This window comes from Nycticebus coucang, chromosome 6 (genome assembly GCF_027406575.1).
Source record: "Nycticebus coucang isolate mNycCou1 chromosome 6, mNycCou1.pri, whole genome shotgun sequence".
Classification (NCBI taxonomy): Eukaryota; Metazoa; Chordata; class Mammalia; order Primates; family Lorisidae; genus Nycticebus; species Nycticebus coucang.
The window spans coordinates 30255476-30283085 of record NC_069785.1 but is presented as its reverse complement, the minus strand read 5'-3'; the positions used below and the strand labels follow the sequence as shown (position 1 = coordinate 30283085).

The 27610-nt window shown below is 40.6% G+C and overlaps 1 protein-coding gene across 1 annotated transcript; it reads right to left on the bottom strand.

The window, feature by feature from the left end:
• On the bottom strand, positions 1-27056 carry LOC128588614 (dehydrogenase/reductase SDR family member 2, mitochondrial-like). The gene is made up of 7 exons (XM_053595513.1): positions 26793-27056; positions 7204-7397; positions 6336-6516; positions 5268-5369; positions 4522-4592; positions 550-595; positions 1-249 (listed from the first exon to the last, which is right to left on the bottom strand). The coding sequence occupies exons 1-7, from the start codon at positions 27054-27056 to the stop codon at positions 1-3; spliced, it is 1107 nt and encodes a 368-aa protein (XP_053451488.1).
• Between the last annotated feature and the right edge of the window lie 554 nt (positions 27057-27610).

The window sequence follows — 27610 nt, the reverse complement described above, 5'->3', positions numbered from 1 at the left end:
TCAGAGCATCAGAGCATCAGACCTCAGGTCCAGGTCTCTGTGGAGCATGGCTTGGAAGGAGAAGGTAGCCCAGTGCTCAGTTGGGTAGGAGCGGGAGCTGCCCTTCATCCTTACCACTTGGCTGAATTTTGTGTTGATCATTCCTGGTACTGAGCAGTTCACTCGAATGTTCTTTGGTGCCAGCGCCACGGCAAGGGTCTTAGTGAGGCCCAGCAGGGCTGTTTTACTAACGTTATAGACCCCCAGATTCTGTGGAAAGAATGAGAGATACGTTAATAGACTAAAATTGGGGACAAGGGAGAATCACTTGGATTTCCTGGTTCTGTCCAGGAAATCCATCCCAATAACACGCCCAGATCAAGTCTGAAAGACAATGCCTGAAAAACATGGCAAGAAGCTCCCACCAAGTGCATTTATGTGCAAGGCACATGAGTTAGCCCGAGAGAGGAATTGTCAAATCTTGCATATTTCCATGGACCCAGTTTTCCAGATGAAATGGGAGTTCCCTCATACCTAACCTGGATCCAGAGACAGTCATACTTACACTACTGGAATATAGGCTGCAACTGACGGCACCAGGACCACTGAACCTTGCCTGGGAGGATAAAGAGGACGTGGTGTGTGAGAGCTGAAGACAGTTATCTTAAGTGTGTACGGGAGAAGGGTGGGCCCTCTGTGCAAGTGAATGAAAATAGCTTGGGCCTGGTGAAAGTATTCATCCCCATTTTCTTTTCTTTCTTTCTTTTTTTTTTTTTTTTGGTTGCAATTCAGCCAGGGCCGGGTTTGAACCTGCCACCCTCAGTATATGGGGCCGGCGCCCTAACGACTGAGCCACAGGTGCCGCCCATCCCCATTTTCTTTCAGGCATTCAATTATATTTCTCAAATTATATTGCCAGAGAAGCCATCTGTGTTTGGATTTTGTTTTTGTTGGATAAATTCTGACTACAGACTACATTTATTCGATAGTTATTGGGGTGGTGAGTCAAATTTTTAAAAATTTGTCCATTTCATTGCAATTTCAGTACAAACATAAGTTTGGCATAAGATTTTCTCTTTGGGATTATGATTCTCTTACTGCCTTTTTATTGTCTTCAGGACATCTTTTTTTTTTTTTTTTTTTGTAGAGACAGAGTCTCACTATACTGCCCTGGGGTAAAGTGCCGTGGCTCACACGGCTCACAGCAACCTCTAACTCTTGGGCTTACGCGATTCTCTTGCCTCAGCCTCCCAAGCAGCTGGGACTACAGGCGCCCGCCACAACGCCTGGCTATTTTTTGTTGCAGTTTGGCCGGGGCTGGGTTTGAACCCGCCACCCTCGGCATATGGGGCCGGCGCCCTACTCACTGAGCCACAGGCGCATCTTTTGTTTTTATTTCTGATATTGGTTATTTGTGCCTTTCCTCTTTTTTTCTTGATCAGTCCCACCAGAAATTTGCCAAAAGCCTTAATGGTTTTTTTTTGTTTGTTTTTTTTTTTTTTAATAAAAGCTTGGTTTTCTTCATCTTTTGTATCTATTTTTCTTCCCCCTTTCCATTGATTTCCCTTCTGCATTATTTTCTTTCTTCTTTCTGTGAGTTTACTTCTTCCCCTCCACATTACAGTTTTGGCTTTTATTTAATTTTGACAAAATAATACTCTGGTAAGTACTATTGTTATATTCCAGAAAGATATGCTTTTACTTCAACTGTCTAAAAAGGAGGATTGAAATGTGCATTTGAAATGCAGTAGATGAGCTGAGTACATTTTGTATAATGTGCTGAGGTTTATCTGTCCTACTTCAAGTCCTTGATTCCTAGACTGTCCTAGAACTAGAACTTTCTTAGAACTATTTCTGTAAATAAATTTGTATGAACTCAGTTAACAAAAATGAAAAACTTGATAAAACATGTCATTACTGTCTAAATAATCAGATTTAAAATTTTTAACTTGATTAAAAGTCCTAGCTTGACAGTCTTTATATTTGAACTGCAATTACAGATATACTAGGATTAATGTCTAATATCCAATTTTATGCTTTTAAAAAATTCTTTGCTTTCTTTCCTGTCCTTTCTCACTTTCTTTTGGATTTTTTATTTCTTCTTCCCTCTCTATTAGTTTGAAACTATACTGAATTCTCTGTGGTCATTCTTATAGCTGTTCACGCTAGAAAGTAAAATAGGGCTGTTTAACTTATCAAAGTTCAAAATTAATGTTTTTACCCTCTCTCTAACAAACATGAAAACCTTACAACATAACTTCGTTTCTATATTCCTGACTTTAATCTTTTACAGTTTTTAATTTTTTAATTCCACAAAATGTCATTATTGCTTTTTCCTATATGTATTTACATTTATTCATATTACTATATTCTGTGTTTTCCATTCTTACTTTCATCTTAGATTTTCCATGTAAGATAATTTTTTCCTTTTTTCTAGAATACATCACTTAGAATTCCCTTTACTGAAGGTCTTCTGGTAGCAAACCCTGTTTTTATTTGTCTGAAAATATTATAGATTAGCCTTAACTTTTGAAAAATATATTTAGTAAGTATAAAATTCTAGGTCAATAGTTATTTTCTTTCAGCACATGGGAACCTCCATTTAAATTGAGTTGCGAAGGGATTTTGGCAAATAGATAAGAATGAACAGAAACAATTGAAGTGCTTGCTCAATTTTACTGGCACAGCTTCCGTAACTAATAATGGTAGTAGTAATAAAACATTAATAATGTTTATTATAAATGTTAAAATTGATTTAATTATTATTACATTATATTTATATTACTTATATGATAATTTGTGCTATGGATAATATTAATTTTCAAATGTTTATTATTTACTCTAATAAACAGATATATTATAAATAGTCTTTACTATGTGCACTTTGCTTGATAATCAATCTATTTCATCATACCAATTAATATTCAGAATAGGTCTGCTGAGCATCATTATTCCTACTTCATAGGTAAGGAAATGAAGGCCCAGAAAATTCAACTGCCAAGGATCTGTAGCTAGTGACTGAGTAGGGATCTAAAGGTATGTCTATCTGACTCCCAAGCCTATGCTGTCTTCATTGCACTGGTAATTTACAGCCAGTTTTGTGAAGCCTGACTCTGCAGGGTTGATCAGGCCCAGCAACAGGGGATTAGGCAGAGACCAAAAGGTTGAGCACCTGGTCCACATTTCAATATAGGCACCTCTAATTTTGTCTGTTTTATATATTGGGCTCTCATGGAGGTTATTCTTTGCTGTTTAAAAAAAAAAGTCTGAAACCATTGTATTGGATCAAGCCACATAGAGTACTTTGGCCATTTTCTACCTATAAAAACTACTTTTTTTGGTAAGTGGTGTTCAATTTAATACCACATCATGCCTGTGTTAGGGCTGGAAGAGGCCTTCGAAGTCATTATCAGTTAGAAATCCTGGTTGTGTTTCACAGATGGTCACATGGTCCAGAAAAGCGGCCGGGCCTATACTAGGAGCTCGGTATGTGGTTGTTGAATTCAGCAGTTCCAGAATAACAACACAGAAAGAACAGAAGGGAAGTAGTCCAGCTGGAAGAGGTGCCTTACAGCTATGTCTGCAAAGCACTTTACCTGAGTTTGAGAACACCTCCACTGACCATTTTAATGAGAGAGCGGAACTGAGTGGCTCTGACCTTCAGGCATTATTAAGCAGGAGGGAGGCCTGAAGGGCTGGGATATGCCCAGAGGGATCTCTTTTGGAACAGGAATGAGGCTGGCCTGGTCAGACAGCTGGAATGGGGATGGCTAGAGTACCTTCAGGAGAAGGTGTGTTCTGGTGATCAGACAGTGGAACCTTCTAGTAATTGGGCCTGAAGTTCAATTAGTGAAAAGAAGCTCCCTGGACTATGGACAGGCTGTTCTTCCTCCAAGCCAAATACTGATCACCAGGAGACTATCTGGGAGTATCCCAAGTCTTTGAGATGTGGGAAATAAGGCGCAAGAGATAGCCCCAGGTGAGGATGGGGCTGGTCAGGCAGCGTCTACCAGGGAATGTGGAGAAAAGCAGGGAAGCCAGCTTTATAATTTGGAAATTGATTGGCAGGGTCTTGGGAAAGGTAAGGAAGAACAGGGCCAGCGAAATAGGAAGTAGAAGGGACAACGATTGAATGGGACTGAGAAACATGTTGCTCTGGTTATGGGCAGACTTTAGGGTGCCCACAGGGTAATTAGTCTGGGCCCCTGTGGCCTGATGTCCTGCAGCCCAAAGGAGGACACTTGCATTGTGAGGTCTCTAAAACCTTCTGTTTGTGAATCCCTCCTTCTTCCAATAAAGTTATTGCCAGACTCCCTGAGTACTCTAGATATGAGAGAATGAGACTAATAGATAAAAATCTTTTGATTTTTTTTTTTTTTTTTTTAGTTCACCCAGAGTCTGAAAGTCAAGCTGTCAAATTATGAGTTCAGCTAAGCCTGTTTTCCAGTGTAAAGGTCTAACTCAAATCTGGCCTCTCTCACTCTAGTTCCCTTGCTCCCTGTTTGATATCAATCACCTACCTTCCCCCCGCCCCACCCTCACCCACTCTTCTCCAAGTGGGGCAGCAGCTGGCTCAGGAGCAGGGCTGGGGCCTTCACATTCACACCTAGAATCTGAAATCAGAGCAAATGAGGAACAGAGGAGGAAAGACAAAGTTAGTTCAGTTTTCCCTCATTGTATTAGAATATGTACCACATTAGGATGTGGGTGTGATGACCTCTGACAAGGGAAGTGGCAGAGTGTGGGCTTTCTTGGGCATGCATGGAAATGGATACCCAGGAAAGATTCAGAAATAAAGGCTGAGGACTCTTCAGGCAGAAGACCCTAGAGTCTGCATAATGTCTTATCGTGTCTCCTAGGCCATCAGTTCCATCTGGAACAGAGGAAGCACCAACAGCTGAATCTGGGGAAGACTGGAAGTGCCAGTATTGGGAATTAAGCATCCCTGGACAAGGAAGGAAGTCATTCTCTTCTTCAAGCCCCATGTTTTTTATGACTGTTCGGTTTTATGTTGGAGACTTCCTGCACACTGGGAGCTCCTGAACATTGGAGATAGCAGACCAGAACTGCAATTTAGACATTCTTAATCTTCATCTCACAGATGGGGAAATTGAAGCTTAGCAAGTTCAGGCACATGACCTCACTCTGTACAGTGAATTTGTGATGGTAGAGTGAATGTGTGGGAGGTAAGAACCATCTCTGGGTGTGTGAGCTGAGATGAAGAGAAGGTTACACAGAAGGTAAGCATGAAGTTCAACCTGTCCATTACTGGCTCCCCTGGATCTCACCTTGTCCCAAACTTGTTCACTGCTCTCCAAGGTACTTCCTACCAAAGGATTGACCCCTGCCACACACACCAGGAAATCCACACTCCCACAGTGCTCCAGGGCCTGTGGGTAAGAAGGGTCATAGAAGACCAGGTTCAGGGAGTGAAAGAAGATCCCTTATGCAGTGGGAGATGTCCCCTGTTTGATGTCCCTGGGGGCTATGCCTGCATAATTTCAGAGAACAGGAGGATACTGTGTGAGAATGAAGAACCATTTTTTCTCTTTTAGGAACAAAGCACTGAACTTCTGGACAAAAGCGGGTAGACTGTCACCCCAGTTACTTACTCATTTTTTTTTTTTTTTGAGACAGAGTCTCACTATGTCGCCCTCAGTAGAGTGCCATGGCATCACAGATCACAGCAACCTCAAACTCTTGGGCTTAAGCTAAGCTATCCTCTTGCCTTAGCCTCCCAAGTAGCTGGGACTACGGGTGCCTACCACAACACCCGGCTATTTTTTGGTTGTAGTTGTCATTGTTGTTTGGCAGGCCTGTGCTGGGTTCAACCCCACCAGCTCTGATGTAGTGGCAGATGCCCTAGCCTCTGAGCTACAGGCGTGGAGTCTGCAGTTACTCTTTCATGTCCTCCTTCTAGTCCCAAGTACTATTGTTTAATAGTCTTTAAACACTTTTCTCACCTGCATTGTTACCTAAAATTTCGCTATCCCTTTATCCTTGCCCTGAACACTGTATGTCTGACTATATAATCAGGATTTCCTTCTCTACCTCTCTGTCCCCTCAGATCCCTCTTCAGGGATTTTCCAGGCTGATAGTCAATATGGAGAGGGTGAAGAAGTAGACTTCTCCTTTCTCACCAGAATATTTCCAGCCCCAGCATCTACATGAATCCTGGGCTATATGCACTCAACAGGCATATCCTTTCTCTGCCCAGGTCTATTCAGGAGAGCCTGGGCCTCCTGGGCAAGATTTGAGTGACCCAAATTGAATTGACTGGATTTGCATGATGGTGGCTTTAGCCCTCTCCCCTAGAGTGGGTCATTGCAGCAGAATCCTTCAGTCTCTGTTTGCACCTCCTTGGCCACCAGTCGCTCCTGGTCCTCTTCTTTCCCCACTTGGCAGACTGTACCCATCACACTCAGCCCCTCCCTCTGCAGCATGGCCACAGCCTGGTCCACGTTCTCCTGCTTCTGGCTACTGACCACCACGTGGGCCCCATCCTGGGCCAGGCGCCGAGCAATGGCAAAGCTGATCCTTAGAGCAGAAGTGTAGAAGATGTGACAATTCAGCCTTGGACTGACTGAGCCCTTTCTTGCTGCATTTCTCATCCTGAGGCACCAAATGAATTCTTTCCACTAACCCAGAACAGTTAACCTCATGCCCTACTTATGGCAGAAGTAAAGAGGAAATCCCCTCAGTCTGCAGGTGTATATATATTGAACCTCCTACGTCCACACTAGATCTTCTTGGTCTCACCTCCTACTAGAACTACTACTGTGACAAACTGTTCTTGGGTCATTGAGGATTTGGTTTGCTTTGCAGCTGCAACCTTCATGTTCCCTGTCTTGGCCTACCAAACCACTGAATGCTCACAAACATGCAACTTGGAAGTGTGTGGCATTGACCTATATAGAGAGAGCAACTCTGGACCAGTTGAGGAGGATGAAGTGGAAGAATTCCCTCTGTCTTCTTCTGATGGATGCCTCTGAGATACTACAGGTTTTCTAGAGGAGTTGTTGAACTTATCACCCAGTGGCCTATAGTGGGCCAACATTATAGGACATGCTGTACCAGTTTTGTTCCCTTTCCTAATTTCCTCTCCTGTTCCTTTTTGGTTTTCCTTAGGATCACATTCTAAAAAAACTACTAGCACTTGAGCTTAGTAGACTTTACTTTGTGGGGATGAATTCAGTTCCCAAATTCCCAAAGAGTTGTTCTTACCCGTTAGTGGATCCTGTGATCACAGCAACTTTGTTGGCTAGTTTGAGCCTATCCTTGGTGCCACTTCTGGCACTTCTCATGGAGAATGGAACCACAGGGAATAGGAGGTCCTTCCAATTCCTGGTCAAGAGCCTCAACATGTTGTTTTCTGTTTGATCTTCCCCTTGGTGAGCTTGTTCTAGGGAAGGAGGCCTCTAGAAAGACAATCACAATTCCAACAAGCAGTTCTCACAAGCAGAGAGATGATCATTTCCTTTGTTGAATTAGAACTGGGCTGATATAAGAATCTCTCCTGGAGCTCAGGCTAGAGCCTGCTTTTCTCTCATGGTTTTAGAAACACAGAATTTTCTATATTAAATCTCTTCTCTTTAAACTAACTAAAGTGGTTTTTGTTATCTGGAATCAATTCCTGACATGTACACATATAGTTTCAATAAATATTTATTTTTTGAGAATGCCTAGAATAATGTACCTATCCTTCACAGGTTTATTGTGAGAGGACCAAATAAGTTAAGAGATAGACACAACAAATAAAGAAAACCACAGACCAATAGCTCTTATAAACATAGATGCAAAAATCCTCAACAAAAGACTAGCAAACCAAATTTGATCGCACAATAGCACATTGAAAAAAATATTATAATTCACCAAGACCAACTGGGCTTCATCTCAGGGATGTAAGGATGGTTCAATATGCAAATCAATAATACGATTCACACATAAACAGAAACAAAAAAATAAAATAAAATAAAGACCACATGGTCATCTTAATAGTTGCAGAAAAAGCATTTGATAAAATCCAGCATAGTTTCATGATTAAAAGCCTTCAACAAACTAGGCAGGAACATACCTCAAAATTATAAAAGCTAAATATGAGAAACCCACAGTCAACATCATGCTGAATGGGGGAGAGTTGAAATCATTTCCCCTAAGAATGGAACAAGACAGGGGTGCCCACTGTTACCACCTCTTTTTTTTTTTTAATTTTAAGTCATTATTTTATTGAACTCTTCTGTGTGAACACATTGAGGTAAAACTTGGTAGACTTGCATTCCCAGAAGCTCCTTGGGTACCACTTCTATTGAACATAATACTAGAAGTCCTGGCTAGATCAATCAAACATGAGAAAGAAATAAAGGGCATCCAAATTAGGAAAGGTGAGGTCTAATTATTCCTGTTTGTTGAAGATATATCTTGTATCCAGAAAACTCTAAAGTCTTCACCAAAAGACTCCTAGAATTGATAAATAAATTCAGCAAAGTCTCAGATTATAAAATCAATGCACACAAATCAGTAGCATTTCTACATACTAGGAACTGTCATGCTGAAAGTCAGATCAAGGATTCAATACCATTTACAACAGCTACAAAGAAAATACAATACTTACCCAAGGAGGTAAAAAAAATCTCTTCAAAGAGAACTACAAAACTCTGATAAAGAAATGTAGATGACACAAATAAATGGAAAAACATCTTATGTTCATGTATCAGTAGGATCAACACTGTTAAAATGTCAATACTGTGATTTACAGATTTAATGAAATTCTCATCAAAATACTAATGTCACCATTCACAGATATAGAAAAATATAATCCTAAATTTCATGTGGAACCAAAAAGAACCTGCATAGACAAAATTACCTCATTTCAAATTATACTACAAAGCCATGGTAACTAAAACAGCATGGTAGTGGTATAAAGGTAGAGACCTAGACAAATGGAACAAAATAGAGAATATAGAAATAAAACCATATAGCTACCAAAATAGAGAATATAGAAATAAAACCAATAAGCTAAGGAAGCCTTATTTAGTAAATGGTGCTGAGAAGATTGGATAGCCATATGCAGAAGAAATAAATAGTTTTATTTCTCAATATATACAAAAATTAATTCAAGACGGATTAAAGACTTAAATGTAAGTCATGAAATCACAAAAATTCTAAGATAAAACAGAAAAAAGTCTTTTAGACATAGGCCTAAGCAAAGAATTTATAACTAAGACCCCAAAGGCAAATACAGAAACAAAAAAAATAATAAGACTTGATTAAATAAAATAACCTTCTGTACAGCAAATGAAATATTCAACAGAATAAACACGTAACCTACAGAATGGGAGAAAATATTTGCAAACTATACATCAGACAAAGGACTAAAATCCAGAATCTATAAAGAACTCAAACAAATCAGCACGAAAAACAAACAAACAACCCCATCAAAAAGTGGTCAAAAGACACAAACAGACATTTTTCAAAAGAAGACAGACAAATGGCCAACAAACGTATGAAAGTATGTTCAACATAGATAACTATCAGAGGAATACAAACTAAAATCACAATGAGATGCCACCTAACCCTGTCAGAATAGCCACTATTAAAAAGTCACAAAATACTGGGCAGCGCCTGTGGCTCAAAGGAGTAGGGCACTGGCCCCATATGCTGGAGGTGGCGGGTTCAAACCCAGCCCCAGACAAAAACTGCAAAAAAAAAAAAAAAAAAAGTCACAAAATACTGATATGAGTACAATTGATGACTAGCACACTGTGGGGGGTGAGGAAGGAGGGTGCAGGGAGAGGGAAGGAGGGAGGCGGGTAATGGATCACAGGGTATGACATACCTCTTGGGGACGGGATTTTACCTAACAAATGCAATGAGTGTAACCTAATTCTTTGTGTCCTCAATGAATCCCCAACAATCAAAAAAAGAAGAAGAAGAAGAAAATAAGGCTGAGAAGAAGTCCTGGAGCAATCATACTTACTGATTTGAAAGAAAATAAATACCACTAATTCATGCCCAGGAAATGAAAAAGTATAGGAACTCTCACAAAATAACATGCTGGCATGGATACAGAAAAAAAGGAATGCTTATACACTGATGTTGCGACTGCACACTAGTACTACCACCACGAAAAATGGCATGGAGATTACTCAAAGAGCTAAAAATAGATCTATCATTTGATTCAGCAATCCTACTACTGTGTATCTACCCAAGGAAAATAAGTCATTTTTTCAAAAAGACACCTGCAAACAAATATTTAATTGCAGCCCAATTCACAATTGCAAAGATACGGAATCAACCCAAACGCCCATCAGTTTGTGAGTGGGTAAAGAAAATGTTACACACACACATACCCACACACACACCAGGGAGTATTACTCAGAGATAAAAAGGAGTGAAATAATGTCTTTTGCAGCAACTTGTATGGAACTGAAGACCATTATCCTAAGTGAAGTATCTCAGAAGTGAAAAACAAGTATCACATGTTCTTGAGACCAGAGCTGAACAGACACAACTGACAGCCCAGGAGAAGAGTAAATAAATGGGAGCTAAACAATGGATACACATGGGCACAAAGAGACATAAAAGATGTTAGAAACTACGAAGAGGAAGGATGGGAGAAGGTGAGGCACATAAACTGACCTGTCAAGGGCAATGAACACTGTCTCGACTGAACACATCGATAGCCCTGACAGCATTATACAGTGTATCCATGTGACAAAAGCCTTCGTGCAACCTTGACATTTTGAAATTTTAAAAAAAGATGGGAAAGAATTTTGCATACTGTAAATAAAAGTCGTTCTATGGCTTTTTACATTTTATACTCCCTGGGCATCTCACTTCAGCCTTGAGATACACACAGCTTCCTGCTTCTGGTGCTCTGCTCTGGCTGCTTTTCATACCATCGCCTCTTCTTCCAGACTTACCTTTGTTTGCAGCACATGGAGTCCTTTTGGAGTCCCCAGAGCTGATTTATTGTCTCCAAGTGACCAAGTGGCTTTCATGCTTATGTCTTTTCTAACATAAATCTCCCTAACCCTTCTGACCAGGCTCCATTTGTCACTTCTAGCAGGGTGCCCAGCACCTAGTAATTGTTGCATGAATGAGTAAGTGAATAAATGAAGCTTTAACTAGAGTGATAACAGCGGTTTCTTAGGGGCCTCACTGGACCCCTGGGTCAAATCCCTTGGTCACTGCATGTCAGACTCTTCCCCTGGGCTGTCAGTTGTGTCAGTTTAACTCTGGTCTCAAAGCATTTTCTTAAAGTAGACATTCTTGATTTTTAGGTTCCCAACCTTTGAGTGGCATCAGGCTTTGTGTACACTGTAAATTTCTGTTCTTGATATTTAGGATATTGACTCTCTGTTCAAATCTCCACAAATTTATAGCTCAGAACTTATTTACATGAAGCCAACTCTCTTATTTAAGAACCACCACCTTCGTAAACCTTAGGCAAATATCAAAGCAGATAAATGCCTTTCAAGCAAACATTGAAGACAAATTCATAATCTTTTTGCACAGCAATTTAGCTCCTACAATCCTTACTTGTTCATCATTGTTTTTACTTCCCTTATAGCCTAGGATTCAAAATGGAATATCAGATTTTCTTCTCTACCTACTTAACTTTTTGTGATTGTCACTCCAGACAGTTTATTCTTTTTTTTTTTTTTTTTCAGGAATTTTTGGATCAATTTTTATTTGGGTTTCTCACAGTGGTTAAAGCCACTCTGTCTTCAGAACAATCACAGCACAGGAAATGCGTCACTGGGACTGCCCAGAAAAGTCTGACCAGCTGAATCTTATTGCTTAAAATACACAAATCACAATAACTGACAAATGGTGATGTGCCTCACACATGAATGTGTTAGCATTTGCAAATCTTCTGACTGTAGCACCAAACCCTGGACCAACCCCTTCCTTCTCATTCACCTGGAAAACCAGACTCCCGCAAATCTCCTTGGCTCCCTAACTCTTCCTTCCATCCTATTTCCATCTTTTTGAGCAGGGTAGCCTCTTCTGGCAGAGCCAGACTGTGCCCTCAGGAATCAAGGCCAGCTCTGCAGCTGGCATGTTCATCTCCTCGTGCCTTCAGGGTAGGATGCTGCAGTGAATCCAATGGTTAAACTCAGGCTGGTTCCCCACTTTAATTGGGGAAAGAAACTTGAGAGGGTCAGAGTTCATCCATTTGATAGTTAACTGAAGAAAGATTCATTTTGGTAAAACTTGTTCTCCTCTGAGACACTTCAGTGAGTTATTTGCATTTTCTTTTAAAAAGCTGGAAGGAAAGGCATCTGAGGACCGCTGACACCAGACAGTTTATTCTTAAATCTCTTGGGACTTCATCTTGCCCAAGCACAGAATTATTTTCTCTCCATGCCCCAAACCATTCTCAGTCTTTTTGACAAAGAAGAGTCTACTTGGGAGAAGCAAAAGCTAAGCATCTCTCTTTTTCTCCCCTCCCCACCATGTCCTCCTCACCCCTTTCTGTCTCCTTTTCTGCTACAACCATATGTATGTTTTCATTTTGGAAAAAGATACAGAACCTATGAATACAGTAGTTTCTTCATTCATTCAGTGAACATTTACTGGGACCCTACTATGAGGTAGGCATTCAGACTACAAAGGTGACTCTCGTAATTTTGGTACTCAAGGCATTCACAGTCTGAGCTGGACCTACAGAAAAATAAATCATTATAATGCATCATGGTTGAAGAAACATGATTAACACAGTTTTATTAGTGCTCAGGGGACCGAAGGGCACCTAACTTCATCTTGGAGTGGGGGTGGTTACGTAAAATATCCTAGGGAAAGTAATGCCTAAGTTGACTCAGGAAAAGGAGCTTCCAATATTATGGGTATTTTTAAAGGATACATACTTTAAAAAAAAAATGGATCCATGTTCATTATAAAATATTTTTAAATATTTGGAAAAATTTATAAGAGAGTTGGGGGGAAAGTTGCAAAGAGTTCACAACAGACTTAAATTTACAATGGACTGTTTTTAGTTTTTGTCTTCAATGAAAAACTAGAGTTTGTTTAGCATATTCTTTTAGGTGACCTGATTTTGTGAGATCTCTGCATCTTTCATCTTTGAGCTATTTATTATTCTGTGAGTTTTCAATAACTAATAGAAATGCAAATGATGCCTGTCCGTAAATGCAAATACATTTTATCTAGAGGAAATTCAACTGATTTTCCTCCTACATTGTGCAAGAAATCAGCTTTGCACCTCCACGTCATCCTTCCCTTGGCCTATATATGTGGTTGTTTTAATTTACCTTTGAATAGGTTGTAGTATCTTAGTGGCTCCCCTCATTAATTAATGAGTTAACAAAATTTTTGGCACTTGCTTATTTTATATCTGTGTGAGAGCCATGATTTTACCTTTAAAAAGTATCCTATATGGAAGTGGAAGACATTATTCTTAGTAAAGCATCACGAGAATGGAGACGCATGAATCCTATGTACTCAATTTTGATATGAGGACAATTAATGACAATTAAGGACACAGTGGGGGTGGGGGGAGGGGAGAGCAGAGAGAGAAAGAGGGAGGAGGGTGGGGAAAGGAAGAGCAGAGAGAGGGAAGGAGGGAGGGGGGTGGGGCCTTGGTGTGTGCCACACCTTTTGGGGGCAAGACACAATTGTAAGAGGGACTTTATCTAACAAATGCAATCAGTGTAACCTGGTTTCTTGTACCCTCAATGAATCCCCAACAATTAAAAAAAAATTATTCTGTAACAAAAGAAAGTTAAAGTTTGATGTTTTGCTAAGTTAATTACTACTATTATTATTTCCACTCTGTTAGTCACCTCTTCACATATCCATTCTCTTATAATATCTATATACTTGATTTTACATAAATGGGACCACAGTACACATGATTTTTTTTTTAATTTCCTGAACTGATTCTTAAAGGATCAATTAAGGAGTAAGGAGTTTGAAAATACTGAAAAGGGTACTTGTGAAACCTAGTAAATGTAGAATATAAATGTCTTAGCACAATAACTAAGAAAATGCCAGGAAGGCTATATTAACCAGTGTGATGAAAATATGTCAAATGGTCTATAAAACCAGTGTATGGTGCCCCATGATCGCATTAATGTACACAGCTATGATTTAATAATAAAATAAAAATTAAAAAAAAGAATACTGAAAAGCATATCAAGCAAAAAATGTAACATGAGTATAGGCAAGGAGGAGAGAAATAACACAGAGTAGGAGAAACTACTGAGACCTTGGTATTCCTGGAACACAAAGTCGGTGGTGGGAGCGTCTAGAATTGGTTGAGGGCCAGATGGTGGTGGTTACCGCATGTCAAGACAGAGAGCTTGGACTTTATCTAGAGGGCAGACAGGAGTCACTGAAATTTAGTAAGAAAATGGTCAAACTTTTGCCATATAGAGACAACTCCAGCTTGTGTGTGTATGAGTGTGTGCGTACATACACATATTTGATCTGGTAGCTGGGAGATACCATCCTGACAGGGATACTGTCAGGAATTAGATGACATGCTTAAATTCAGTAAGTTAAAGAGTTCCATGAAGAGGCTGTTTACAAAGGCAAGGTATGGGGAAACCACAAGAAATGGCACAGCATCCTGGAGCTAGCAACAGGGAGGTTTTGCCACCATCCAGGCCTAGAGGGGCAAGAGAAGGAAGTGAGTTACCCCAATAAATAGAGAGAAGGCTGCCTGTCGAGCCTCTGACCTATGGTCAAGTGTCATAGTGAGCCAGAGACAGCCCTGCAGGAGGAAGTCATAAGAATAAATACCACAACCTCATTCCTCTGACCTACTGTTAGTGTTCTCTATTAGCAAAACCCTTCTGGGTAGCAAAACTTCCAGAAGCAAGATGTAATCTACACAGGTCAGCCTCCAGAGCATGGGACAGAGAGGAGTATGAGCCTGGAGGGGCAGGTGGAAGACACTCAGCTGAAGCCTGAGCTAGTTAGAAATAGTCCAGATGCAGAGGAGAAGTCAGACTCTGGAAATAGTTATTAGTTAAAATTATCAGGTCTTGGTGAGAGATTGGTAACCCTGAAAGCAGGAGGAGCTAGAAATGAGGCCGTTTCGGGCTTGGGCACCTGGTACTTGAAATGTGAATTTCCCGTTGGCCCATTACATTGACGACATGATGTTGATTGAACCTGAGGAGCAGGAAGTGTCAAGAACTCTAAATGTCTTCAGTGGGTACAAGGTAAAACCTGCAAGGATCCGGAAACCTATCACATGGGTGGTTTTCAGGATTCCCGTGATGTGAGCTATGTTGAAACATTCACTCAAAGGTGAAGGACAATTAAAATTTGGTAGCTCTTTTCAGGTTTGGAGGACAGTATACACTACTCTCTCAGAAATTCTTCTTCAACCTATTCATTGGGTGATTAGGAAGTCTGCCAGTTTCGAGGGGGGCACAGATTAAGAGAAGACTTGGCAGCAGGCTAAGATCTTGTATAACTAGCCCTGCCACTTAGGCCACAGGACCTGACAGATGTCATGGAGTCAGCAGTATCTCTGCAGATAAAGATTTATGAGGAATCTTTATCCCCAAAGGGGAGTCTTAAAGCAGAACCCTAGGTTTCTAGAGCAAAGCCATGCTAAATGCAGCAGAGAACAATACAGCATTTGAAAAGTATCACATAATCTGGGTGACACCTGTGGCTCAAAGGAGTAGGGCACCAGCCCCACATGCTGGAGGTGGAGGGTTCAAACCCAGCCTAAAAAAAAAAAAAAAAGAAAAGTATCACATAATCCTTGGTGGAGACAGTGCATCTGACCATGGAATATTAAAGGATGGAGTGACTAGAGATGTCAGTCAGTCATAGAAAAGCAGCAATCTAGCACATAAAGGAAGTGGTACAACAGGAACTAGGGCTAAGCAGGCCCAACCTAAGTTACCCAATTAGTAAGTTACATGAGCAGACGGCCCAGACTCCCATGGTACCTGCCATCTCAATTGCATAGATGCCTCTCAGCTTTTACCTGTGATTTTAGATCAATAGCCCCTGTGACCACATAGCAGAAGAGAAAGTAAATTGGTCCTAGTTTACCCTAGTTTATGGGTAATGGATTAGCAGATATGATAGGCATGAAGTGTGTGTAAAGATACAATAATTGCTGCTACATTATAGCTCCACTCCAGGAGTGGCCCTCAACGTCAGTAGTCAGGGGAATTCCTTCCAAAGGGTACAGATTTGAGAAGTAGACCTGGTTAGCCACTTTGTAGAGAGAAAAATAGCCTGTGTGAAGGATATTATGTGGGTTTTTTCAACACCAACAACCAGTTCTCTATCACCAACTGTGTGTCCTACAATTGAATTCAATTTTGACATGAACTACTCAGAGTTAGTGCAAACCCCACAAGTTAAGTGGTAAGTTCCACTAGATTGCCCCTCTTTCAGACACCAGTCACAAGTCCTCAGGCCACTCAAGTTCTGACCAACAAGCCCTTTCCTCAGGTTTGATAATTTGCTAGAATGACTCAGAGAACTCAGGAAAGCCTAATAGTTCATTATAAGGGATACAACTCAGAAACAGCCAAATGGAAAAGAGGCATACAGCAAGGTGGGGGTTCATGGACTATCTATGTTCTCTCCCTCCCAGCACCTTGAAGTTTTCATCTACCTGGAAGTTCTATAATCCTGTTGTTTGGGAGTTTCTATGTAGATTTCATTACATAGGAATGATTTATTAAATAATCTTTGGCCATTGGTAACTGAACTCAATCTCTAGCTTGTCTCCTCTCCACAGAGGTTGGAAGGTATGGCTGAATGTTTCGCCCCTGTAATCTTGACTAGCTTTTGGTGACCAGATCCCATCCTGAAGCTGTCTAGGGATCCCTCAAGGCACTAGTTACCTTATTAGCATATGAAAGACCCTCATGTCACTCAGGAGATTCTAAGGGTTTTAGGAGCTCTGTGCCAGGAGCTAGAAACAAAAACTAGATCTGTTTTTTGTTTTCCTTTTTTAAAATTGCACGCAGATTTCTGGCAGTAACAGATAGTTTAGCTGGTTGTTCAGAGGCCTGTAAGATGTACAAGTTGGGAGATCAGGTACAAAGAGGCTTGGGGAAGAGACTTATAGATGGGTTATGGGAGACAGCACAAAGTATATCAACCAATGTATTGTACATTAACACCCATCAGAGAGTGCCTGCCACAGAGAAGTCACCAGACACCAGGTGGATAGGATGACTTGGCCTGTAAAGGTCAGCTAGCCTTTGTTTTAAGCCTCCTCAGTACTTGCACAATGGGCCTATGAATAAAGTAGGGATGGTGGAGGGGCTAGATGGGATGCATGTACCCAGCAGGATTGCTCCCTCCACTAAGGCCAATCCATCTACTGCTGCTGCTAATTGTCCATTGCTGGGCCATCATGACAATGACTGTCAATATGGTAACGTCTTAGTAAGTCAGGGCTGCTATAACAAAGTATCACAGACTGGGTGGCTTATAAACAACAGAAATTTATTTCTCACAGTCCTGGAGGCTGGAAGTCTGAAATCAGAGTGAGGTTTTAGACTGCTGACTTATTATATTCTCACGTGCCAGACCTTTTAAAATAAAGGTACTAATCTCATTCATGAGGGTCCTATCCTCATGACCTAATTACTTTCCAAAGGCCTCATCTTCAAATATCATTACTTTGAGGTTAAGGTTTCAAGATGTGAATTTTAGGGGGACACAAACCTTCAGTCTATTGCAGATAGATTCCTGGAGCAGACCTCATGAAGAGGTAGGGTACTGATACTGACAGAAGAAGAGAGGAATATACCTGGAATTTAGGGGATCCATTGGAGCATCTTTTGGTGATTCCATGCCTTTTATTAACCACGAGGAGATAGTTTAAGTTCATCATGGCTTGGCAAAGGGAAGTATGGCCTCAGGTCCATTTAGGACAAAGTTCTGGATCTCCTTGTCAGCAAGAAAGCCTTGTGACATTGAATTTAAGGGACTTGCTAGACCATAAAAATAGAGATGTAGAGCAAGCAATTGGATATGCAAGTCGAAAGTCAGTGAGAGGTCCTGGTTAGAGCTCATCATCATCTTATACATAGTAGAGTCTACCTGGTGAATGAGTCTACCTAGTAGGTGAGTGTTAAAAAAAAAGAAAAGAAAAGTTCTCAGCTCTGTGCCACATGAACATTTAGAAGAAATGACCTATCAATTCTTTCATTTATTTATTTATTTATTTATTTATTTATTTATTTATTTGTTTGTTTTGCAGAGGTGAAAGGTGGGAGAAAAACCAGACACTGGGCATTCTCAAAGCTAAGTGAAGATAATTTTTCAAGGAGGAGAGTTATCAGCTGTGCCAACTGCTGTAACAGCTCAAGTAAAATGAGAACTAAGTATTGACCATTGAATTTTGCAATATGGAATTTATTGGTGACCATGAAAGAAAGGTTTCAGTGAAGTGTTGGAAGCACAAAATCTGATTGAGTGGTTTTAAGAGTGGATAGAAAAAGATAAGTCATTTTGATAATCCTTTCAAAGAGTTTAGTTTTGTTTTGTTTTAAGACAGAGTCTCAAGCTGTTGCCCTCGGTAGAGTGTTGGGGCATCATAGCTCACAGCAACTGCAGACTCCTGGGCTTAAGTGATTCTCTTGCCTCCGCCTCCCAAGTAGCTGGGATCTCAGGCACCCACTGCAAAGCCTGGCTATCTTTTTGTCGTTGTTGTTGCAATTCTCATTGTTGTCTAGCTGGCCTGGGCTGGGCTCAACCTGTCGGCCTTAATACATGTGGCTGGCACCATAACCACTGTGCTACAGGTGCCAAGCACAAAGAGTTTTGTTGTTAAAAAAAAAATGGGAGGACAGTGGGCTAGTGAGGGTGATCATGCTGGTGCAGGTGAGAGGGTAAGCGGGTCAATGTAGGGAAGAGGTGGAGACCAGTGAGACGCATCCTGGCACAGGCAGAAGGAGACGGGACCAGAACATGAGGAGGGTTGCTTTTAGCCAGGAGCACTCACAATGCACCCAAAGAAATAGGAGAGAAGATGGAGGAAAGGGAAAGAAATGAGGGTGAGAGGAGAGGTATGTTGTAGGAGCTTGTGGAAGGTCTCATCCAACTGTCTAATTTCTTAGGGAAATGGGAGTCAGCTGAGAGTAGGGAGTTGGAGGTTTGAGCACAGAGGAGAGAGAATCAAACAGTTGTCAAGAGATTGGGAGAGTAAATGCAAATAGAGTATGAGTCTGGGCAGCACATGGGCTCCTTCCAAGCTGGGTTGTATATTCCAGAGTGCGGCTGGATGAAATAAGCACTCACATTCTTGACTTATTTATACAGACTCTGAAGATGTCATGTGAAGTTTTTATTCATGGTTTTTATCTAATATATCTTGAAAACTTTGGTAGTGTCACTGAATACCTCAGCTTCCTCTGTTAAAAGAGATTGTTTCCTCTAGCTAATAACACAACCTGTGGATTAATCTTGAGAAGAGTTGTAAGAATTGCACACATTTAATTTTTTTTTTTAATTGCACACATTTAAATACCTAGAAAATGTTTTGCATCAATCCCATTGCTGCCTGGTTCTTGTAGAACTCTCCTCCAAATGTGTTTCTTGACAGGAGCTGAGGCGTGGAAGTGGGAGGTCCTCCAAGGAAAACTGTCAATACATGCACTGCCCATTTCACGGGATATCCGAATGCAGAACTCTCAACACAGGTTAAATACTGTTAAATACTAGGCCACAGTGTGGCCTAGTATTGTTTCTAATACTAGGCCACACTCGCAACCAAATTAAAAAGAAGAGAAAGATGGGAACCCCCGAGGTCTTAATCATTCATTAAAAGAGACAACTTAGTAACTAATATTCAGGATGGCCTACTTGTTGGCAACTAGGAGGATTTTTATGTCATAATAAAAATGAAAAATAGGATAAGAACACAACTTTCTTCCTTTTTGGCTAACTAAAAGGGGAGATAGCAAAGCAAATTTTATATAACCTTGAACATAGGTGCTTTCTCATAGCCTTGAAAGACCATGCATAAAAGTTGAAAATCAAATCTGAAAATTGATTTCCTTTTATAAAACACAACTTTAAGCCAGATGTGATGGCTCGTGCCTGGAATCCTAACACTCTGGGAGGCCAAGGCGGGAGGATTGCTTGAAGACAGGAATTTGAGAGCAGCCTGAGCAAAAGCAAGACCCCGTCACTACAAAAAATTAGAAAAATTAGCCCAGTGTAGTGGTGCAGGTCTGTAGTCCCAGCTACTCCAGAGGCTGAGACTAGATCACGTAAGCCCAGTATTCTGAGGTTGCAGTGAGCTATGACACCACTGCATTCCAGCTGGTGCTACAGAGCAAGACCTTGTCTCAAAAAATATACAAAATAAAATAAATTTTATTGAAGTATGTTTTACATGTCATTAAATTCAAGTCTACAATTCAGTGATTTTTAGTAGCTTTACCAAGTGATGTGACCATCACATTAAGTGAGGTGTAGAATATTTTCATTGCTCTAGTACAATCTCTTATCCCTTTCCCAGTTAATCCCTGATCCAACTCTGGGCCCCATGCCTTGATCTATTTCCTGTGTCTATACATTTTATAGATTTTCCTTTTCTAAACCTTTCATATGAAAGAAGACATTGATTTCTTAAAAGTATATGTGCCTACTGATCTCTTTGTGTATATGCTGTTCTGTAGCATTCTCTTGCCCAAGGAATGGGACACCTGTCTCAGGCATGTGGTGTGTTTGGGGGAATATATGCACATCTAGACAAAATAGTCAAAGTATACTCTTACCTTGGTGGAGAGTCCTGGTTGCTTTGTCTGAAGCCTTGAAAAAAATCACAGTGACAGGAATGGTTCTCAAGATGGGCAGACCTTCGGGTGTGTGGGCAGCTGCTGTTCTCTCTGCTCTTTAAGTCAGGCCTCCTTCCCTTTTTCCTCCTCTCAGGACACACCTTCTTTCCACCCATCACTTTGTGGAGTCATCCAAGACCCAAATCAGGACTGAATTTTCTACTGAAAGACATCAAATCACATTCTGTCATCACATAAGGGCCTCTTTCACACCTTTGCTGATCACCACAGAGCTCAGTGATCTCTCTGAATCTCTGTAGACTGTACTCATCAGCTCCTAGAACCTCCTATGCTTTTACTTAGGTTTTCTGTTTTGGAACTATTATCCATTTTGTTGTCCCAGCCAGAAACTTCAATTAGCCAAGACCCTTCTCACATCCTCCACATTCAATTATCAAGCCCTGCTAATGTTATGCCTGTTACTTTCTAGTTGAACATCTCCTGATTCCACTGTGGCTGTGTTTTGTTAGCATGATCCCTGTCTTGCCTGGAGTATAGCCATAGATTCTCTTGTGGTCTTACTTCTTTTTTTTTAATTTTTTAATTTTAATTTTTATTTTTTTTTATTGTTGGGGATTCATTGAGGGTACAATAAGCCAGGTTACACTGATTGCAATTGTTAGGTAAAGTCCCTCTTGCAATCATGTCTTGCCCCCATAAAGTGTGACACACACCAAGGCCCCACCCACCTCCCTCCTTCCCTCTTTCTGTTTCCCCCCCATAACCATAATTGTCATTAATTGTCCTCATATCAAAATTGAGTACGTAGGATTCATGCTTCTCCATTCTTGTCATGCTTTACTAAGAATAATGTCTTCCACGTCCATCCAGGTTAATACGAAGGATGTAAAGTCTCCATTTTTTTTAATGGCTGAATAGTATTCCATGGTATACATATACCACAGCTTGTTAATCCATTCCTGGGTTGGTGGGCATTTAGGCTGTTTCCACATTTTGGCAATTGTAAATTGAGCTGCAATAAACAGTCTAGTACAAGTGTCCTTATGATAAAAGGATTTCTTTCCTTCTGGGTAGATGCCCAGTAATGGAATTGCAGGATCAAATGGGAGGTCTAGCTTGAGTGCTTTGATGTTTCTCCATACTTCCTTCCAGAAAGGTTGTACTAGTTTGCAGTCCCACCAGCAGTGTAAAAGTGTTCCCTTCTCTCCACATCCACGCCAGCATCTGTAGTTTTGAGATTTTGTGATGTGGGCCATTCTCACTGGGGTTAGATGATATCTCAGGGTTGTTTTGATTTGCATTTCTCTAATATATAGAGATGATGAACATTTTTTCATGTGTTTGTTAGCCATTTGTCTGTCGTCTTTAGAGAAAGTTCTATTCATGTCTCTTGCCCATTGATATAAGGGATTATTGGCTTTTTTCATGTGGATTAATTTGAGTTCTCTATAGATCCTAGTTATCAAGCTTTTGTCTGATTGAAAATATGCAAATATCCTTTCCCATTGTGTAGGTTGTCTCTTTGCTTTGGTTATTGTCTCCTTAGCTGTACAGAAGCTTTTCAGTTTAATGAAGTCCCATGTGTTTATTTTTGTTGTTGTTGCAAATGCCATGGCAGTCTTCTTCATGAAGTCTTCCCCCAGGCCAATATCTTCCAGTGTTTTTCCTATGCTTTCTTGGAGGATTTTTATTGTTTCATGCCTTAAGTTTAAGTCCTTTATCCATCTTGAATCAATTTTTGTGAGTGGGGAAAGGTGTGTGTCCAGTTTCAGTCTTTTACATGTAGACATCCAGTTCTCCCAACACCATTTATTGAATAGGGAGTCTTTCCCCCAAGGTATGTTCTTGTTTGGTTTATCAAAGATTAAGTGGTTGTAAAATGTTAGTTTCATTTCTTGGTTTTCAATTCGATTCCAAGTGTCTATGTCTCTGTTTTTGTGCCAGTACCATGCTGTCTTGAGCACTATGGCTTTGTAGTACAGACTAAAATCTGGTATGCTGATGCCCCCAGCTTTATTTTTGTTACAGAGAACTGCCTTAGCTATACGGGTTTTTTTCCGGTTCCATACAAAACGCAGAATCATTTTTTCCAAATCTTGAAAGTACGATATAGGTACTGTGATAGGAATGGCATTGAATAGGTAGATTGCTTTGGGAAGTATAGACATTTTAACAATGTTGATTCTTCCCATCCATGAGCATGGTATGTTCTTCCATTTGTTAATATCCTCTGCTATTTCCTTTTTGAGGATTTCATAGTTTTCTTTATAGAGGTCCTTCACCTCCTTCGTTAGGTATATTCCTAGGTATTTCATTTTCTTTGAGACTATGGTGAAGGGAGTTGTGTCCTTAATTAGCTTCTCATCTTGACTGTTATTGGTGTATACAAAGGCTACTGACTTGTGGACATTGATTTTATATCCTGAAACATTACTGTATTTTTTGATGACTTCTAGGAGTCTTGTGGTTGAGTCTTTGGGGTTCTCTAAGTATAAGATCATGTCGTCAGCAAAGAGGGAGAGTTTGACCTCCTCTGCTCCCATTTGGATTCCCTTTATTTCCTTGTCTTGCCTAATTGTATTGGCTAGAACTTCCAGCACTATGTTGAATAGTAAAGGTGACAGAGGACAACCTTGTCTGGTTCCAGTTCTAAGAAGAAAAGCTTTGAGTTTTACTCCATTCAGTAAAATATTGGCTGTGGGTTTGTCATAGATAGCTTCAATCAGTTTTAGAAATGTGCCACCTATGCCTATACTCATCAGTGTTCTAATTAGAAAAGGATGCTGGATTTTATCAAATGCTTTTTCTGCATCTATTGAGAGGATCATGTAATCTTTATTTTTGCCTCTGTTAATATGGTGGATTACGTTTATAGACTTGCGTATGTTAAACCAGCCTTGCATGCCTGGGATGAAGCCTACTTGATCATGATGAATGACTTTTTTGATGATAAGCTGTAATCTATTGGCTAGGATTTTGTTGAGAATTTTTGCATCTATTTTCATGAGTGAGATTGGTCTGAAATTCTCCTTTTTGTTTGGGTCTTTTCCTGGTTTTGGTATTAGGTTGATGTTTGCTTCATAGAATGTGTTGGGGAAGATTCCTTCTTCCTCAATTTTTTGGAATAATTTCTGCAGTACAGGAATAAGCTCTTCCTTGAAGGTTTGATAGAATTCTGGAGTGAAGCAATCTGGACCAGGGCATTTTTTGGTTGGAAGATTTTTTATTGTTTCTTTGATCTCAGTGCTTGAAATTGGTCTGTTCAGGAGGTCTATTTCTTCCTGCCTGAGTCTAGGGAGAGGGTGTGATTCCAAATATTGATCCATTTCTTTCACATTGTCAAATTTCTGGGCATAGAGTTTCTGGTAGTATTCAGAGATGATCTCTTGTATCTCTGTGGGATCAGTTATTTCCCCTTTATCATTTCTGATTGAGGTTACTAGAGATTTTACTTTTCTGTTCCTCATTAGTCTGGCCAATGGTTTATCTATTTTATTTATTTTTTCAAAAAAACAACTCCTTGTTTCATTAATTTTCTGAATGATTCTTTTGTTTTCAATTTCATTGATCTCTGATTTGATTTTGGATATTTCTTTTCTTCTACTGAGTTTAGGCTTAGATTGTTCTTCTTTTTCCAATTCCATAAGATCTCTTGTGAGATTGTTGATGTGCTCTCTTTCTGTTTTTTGAATGTAGGCATCTAAAGCGATGAATTTTCCTCTCAAAACTGCTTTTGCAGTATCCCACAGGTTTTGGTAGCTTGTGTCTTCATTGTTGTTATGCTCAAGGAAGTTAATGATTTCCTGTTTTATTTCTTCCTTCACCCATCTGTTATTCAACAGAAGATTGTTTAGTTTCCATGCCTTTGGGTGGGGTCGAGCATTTTTGTTAGAGTTGAGTTCCACCTTTAGTGCCTTATGGTCTGAGAAGATACAAGGTAAAATTTCAATTCTTTTGATTCTGTTGATATTTGTTTTGTGTCCCAGGATATGATCAATTTTGGAGAATGTTCCATGGGATGATGAGAAGTATGTATATTCTTCATCTTTGGGATGGAGTGTTCTATATGCGTCTATCAAGCACAGTTGTTCTAGGGTCTCATTTAAGTCTCTTATATCCTTGTTTAATTTCTGTTTAGAGGATCTGTCCGGCTCTGTAAGAGGAGTGTTAAGGTCCCCTGTTATGATGGTATTATCAGATATCATATTGCTCAGACTGAGTAAGGTCTGTTTCAAGAATCTGGGAGCATTTAAATTGGGTGCATAGATATTTAGAATTGAAATGTCTTCTTGTTGTATTTTTCCCTTGACCAATATAAAGTGACCATCTTTGTCTTTTTTGACTTTAGTTGCTTTAAATCCACATGTATCTGAAAATAAGATTGCAACTCCTCTTTTCTTCTGAATTCCATTTGCCTGAAAAATTGTCTTCCAACCCTTGACTCAGAGCTTTAATTTGTATTTTGAAGCCAGGTGTGTTTCTTGCAGACAGCAAATGGATGGCTTGTGTTTTTTAATCCAGTCAACCAATCTATGTCTCTTCAGTGGGGAATTCAAGCCATTAACATTTATTGAGATAATTGATAAGTGTGGTAGTATTCTATTCGTCTTATTTGGTGACAGTCCATTGCTTAGTTTTATCTTTTGCATCAGTGTGGAGGTTAGGTTCTGTCCTTTAATTTCTGAGTTCTTACTTTGCTGCTGATCCATTGTGGTGGTTAGTGTGCAGAACAGGTTGAAGTATTTCCTGTAGAGCTGGTCTTGTTGTGGCGAATTTCCTCAATGTTTGTATATCCGTAAATGATTTGATTTCTCCATCAATTTTGAAGCTTAGCTTAGCAGGGTACAGAATTCTGGGCTGGAGATTGTTCTGTTTAAGTAGATTAAAGGTAGATGACCATTGTCTTCTTGCTTGGAAAGTTTCATTAGAGAAGTCTGCGGTCAATCTGATGGATTTGCCCCTGTAGGTCAACTGGCGCTTACTCCTGGCAACTTGCAGAATCTTTTCTTTTGTCTTGACTTTGGACACGTTCATCACAATGTGTCTTGGAGAAGCTCGGTTAGAGTTGAGGCGACCTGGGGTCCGATAGCCCTCTGAAAGCAGTGTGTCAGAATCTTTGGTGATATTTGGGAAATTTTCTTTTATAATATTCTCTAGTATGGCTTCCATTCCTCTGGGGCATTCTTCTTCCCCTTCTGGAATTCCTATAACTCGTATGTTGGAACGCTTCATAAAGTTCCATAATTCTGACAGTGAACGTTCTGCTTTCTCTCTCTTCTTTTCTGCCTCTTTTACTATCTGAGTTATCTCAAAAACTTTGTCTTCTACCTCTGAAATTCTTTCTTCTGCATGGTCTAACCTGTTGCTGATACTTTCCATTGCATCTTTAAGTTCCCTGATTGACTGTTTCATTTCCTTCAGCTCTGCTATATCCTTTTTATATTCTTCATATCGTTCATCTCTGATTTGATTCTGTTTTTGGATTTCCTTTTGGTTATTTTCCACTTTATTAGCAGTTTCCTTCATTGTTTCCATCATTTCTTTCATTGTTTTCAACATGTGTATTCTAAATTCCCTTTCTGTCATTCCTAACATTTCTGTATGGGTGGAATCCTCTGCAGTAGCTACCTCATGGTCCCTTGGCGGGGTTGTTCTGGACTGGTTCTTCATGTTGCCTGGAGTTTTCTGCTGATTCTTCCTCATGGGTGATTTCTTTTATCTGTTTCCTTGCCCTAATTTTCCTTTCACTTCCTCTTGCTCTTTAAGTTCTCGTGCCTGTGGAAGTTGCGGGCGGGTTTAGACGGATTGAACAAACGCAACCACTTGCCGGTTTTCCACTGTTTTAGTCTTCCTCTTGGGGTCCAGAAGTCTCTCACTGACTCCCTGTATCCTCTCAGGGGTGATGATAGGCAGATCCCACCAGCCAGAGATGCCTGGAATCCTATATCCCCAGACTCACAGTGCCCAGATGCAAGGAAGCTGTTACTTGGCTGCCATCTTGCTCCGCCTCCTCATTTATGCAGTTTTTTATAGCTGGGCACAGTGACTCACTCTGGAAGGCCTGAGCTCACCCTCAGTGCAGTGCAGTCCCAGACGCCAGAGCCCCACGGCCAGATCATTGACACACAGGCCGCGGTCCCGGTTGACGTGGAGAGTCTGGAAGAGGCTCCACAGGCGCAGCCTGTGGTCCGGGCCCCCGCAGATGGCGCCGCTGCACGGGTCCCCCACGGACGCCGGCGACGAGGCTGATGACGAGGCGGCGGCGGCGTCCAGCGGCGGGGAAGCCACGCAGCGGCACAACACACTGCTCACCATCGGGCGCCGGGCGGGGGCTACGGGCCAGCGGGAAGAGCGCGGAAGTCACGCCGGGTGTTATCTCACTGAGAACCCAGACTCCACTTGTGGTCTTACTTCTAAACCAAGCTAGAGTGGTCTTTCCAAGGTGAAAAACTTATCAAGTCCATCTCATTGCAAAGATTTAACAATGGCTCTCCCTAAGCTTTGATGGTTAAGTATAAATCCCTTGGCTTCCTGCAATGGAATCATGTTTATTTGTCCCTGACTTACCTCTCTAGCTTCATCTCCCTTTGCCTTCACAAGTGGCTTTTACTACAAACGTAACATTTTTTTCTTTGCATTTCTCATCTGCATCTTCTCATCACCTATATTGTTCCTACTCTTCCATCAGACTCAGCAAAGTCATCACCTTCTCTGGAAATAACCACTTCTACAGGGAAGCCTCAGAAATGCACATACTTTGTTTTGCATGTGTCTTTCCAACTGAACTCTAAGTATCTCCCCTACCCCTCCTCCCACACCCATCAGGCTGATAGTACCTTAAGGGCAGAGTCAATATTTGTGCTTTTCCA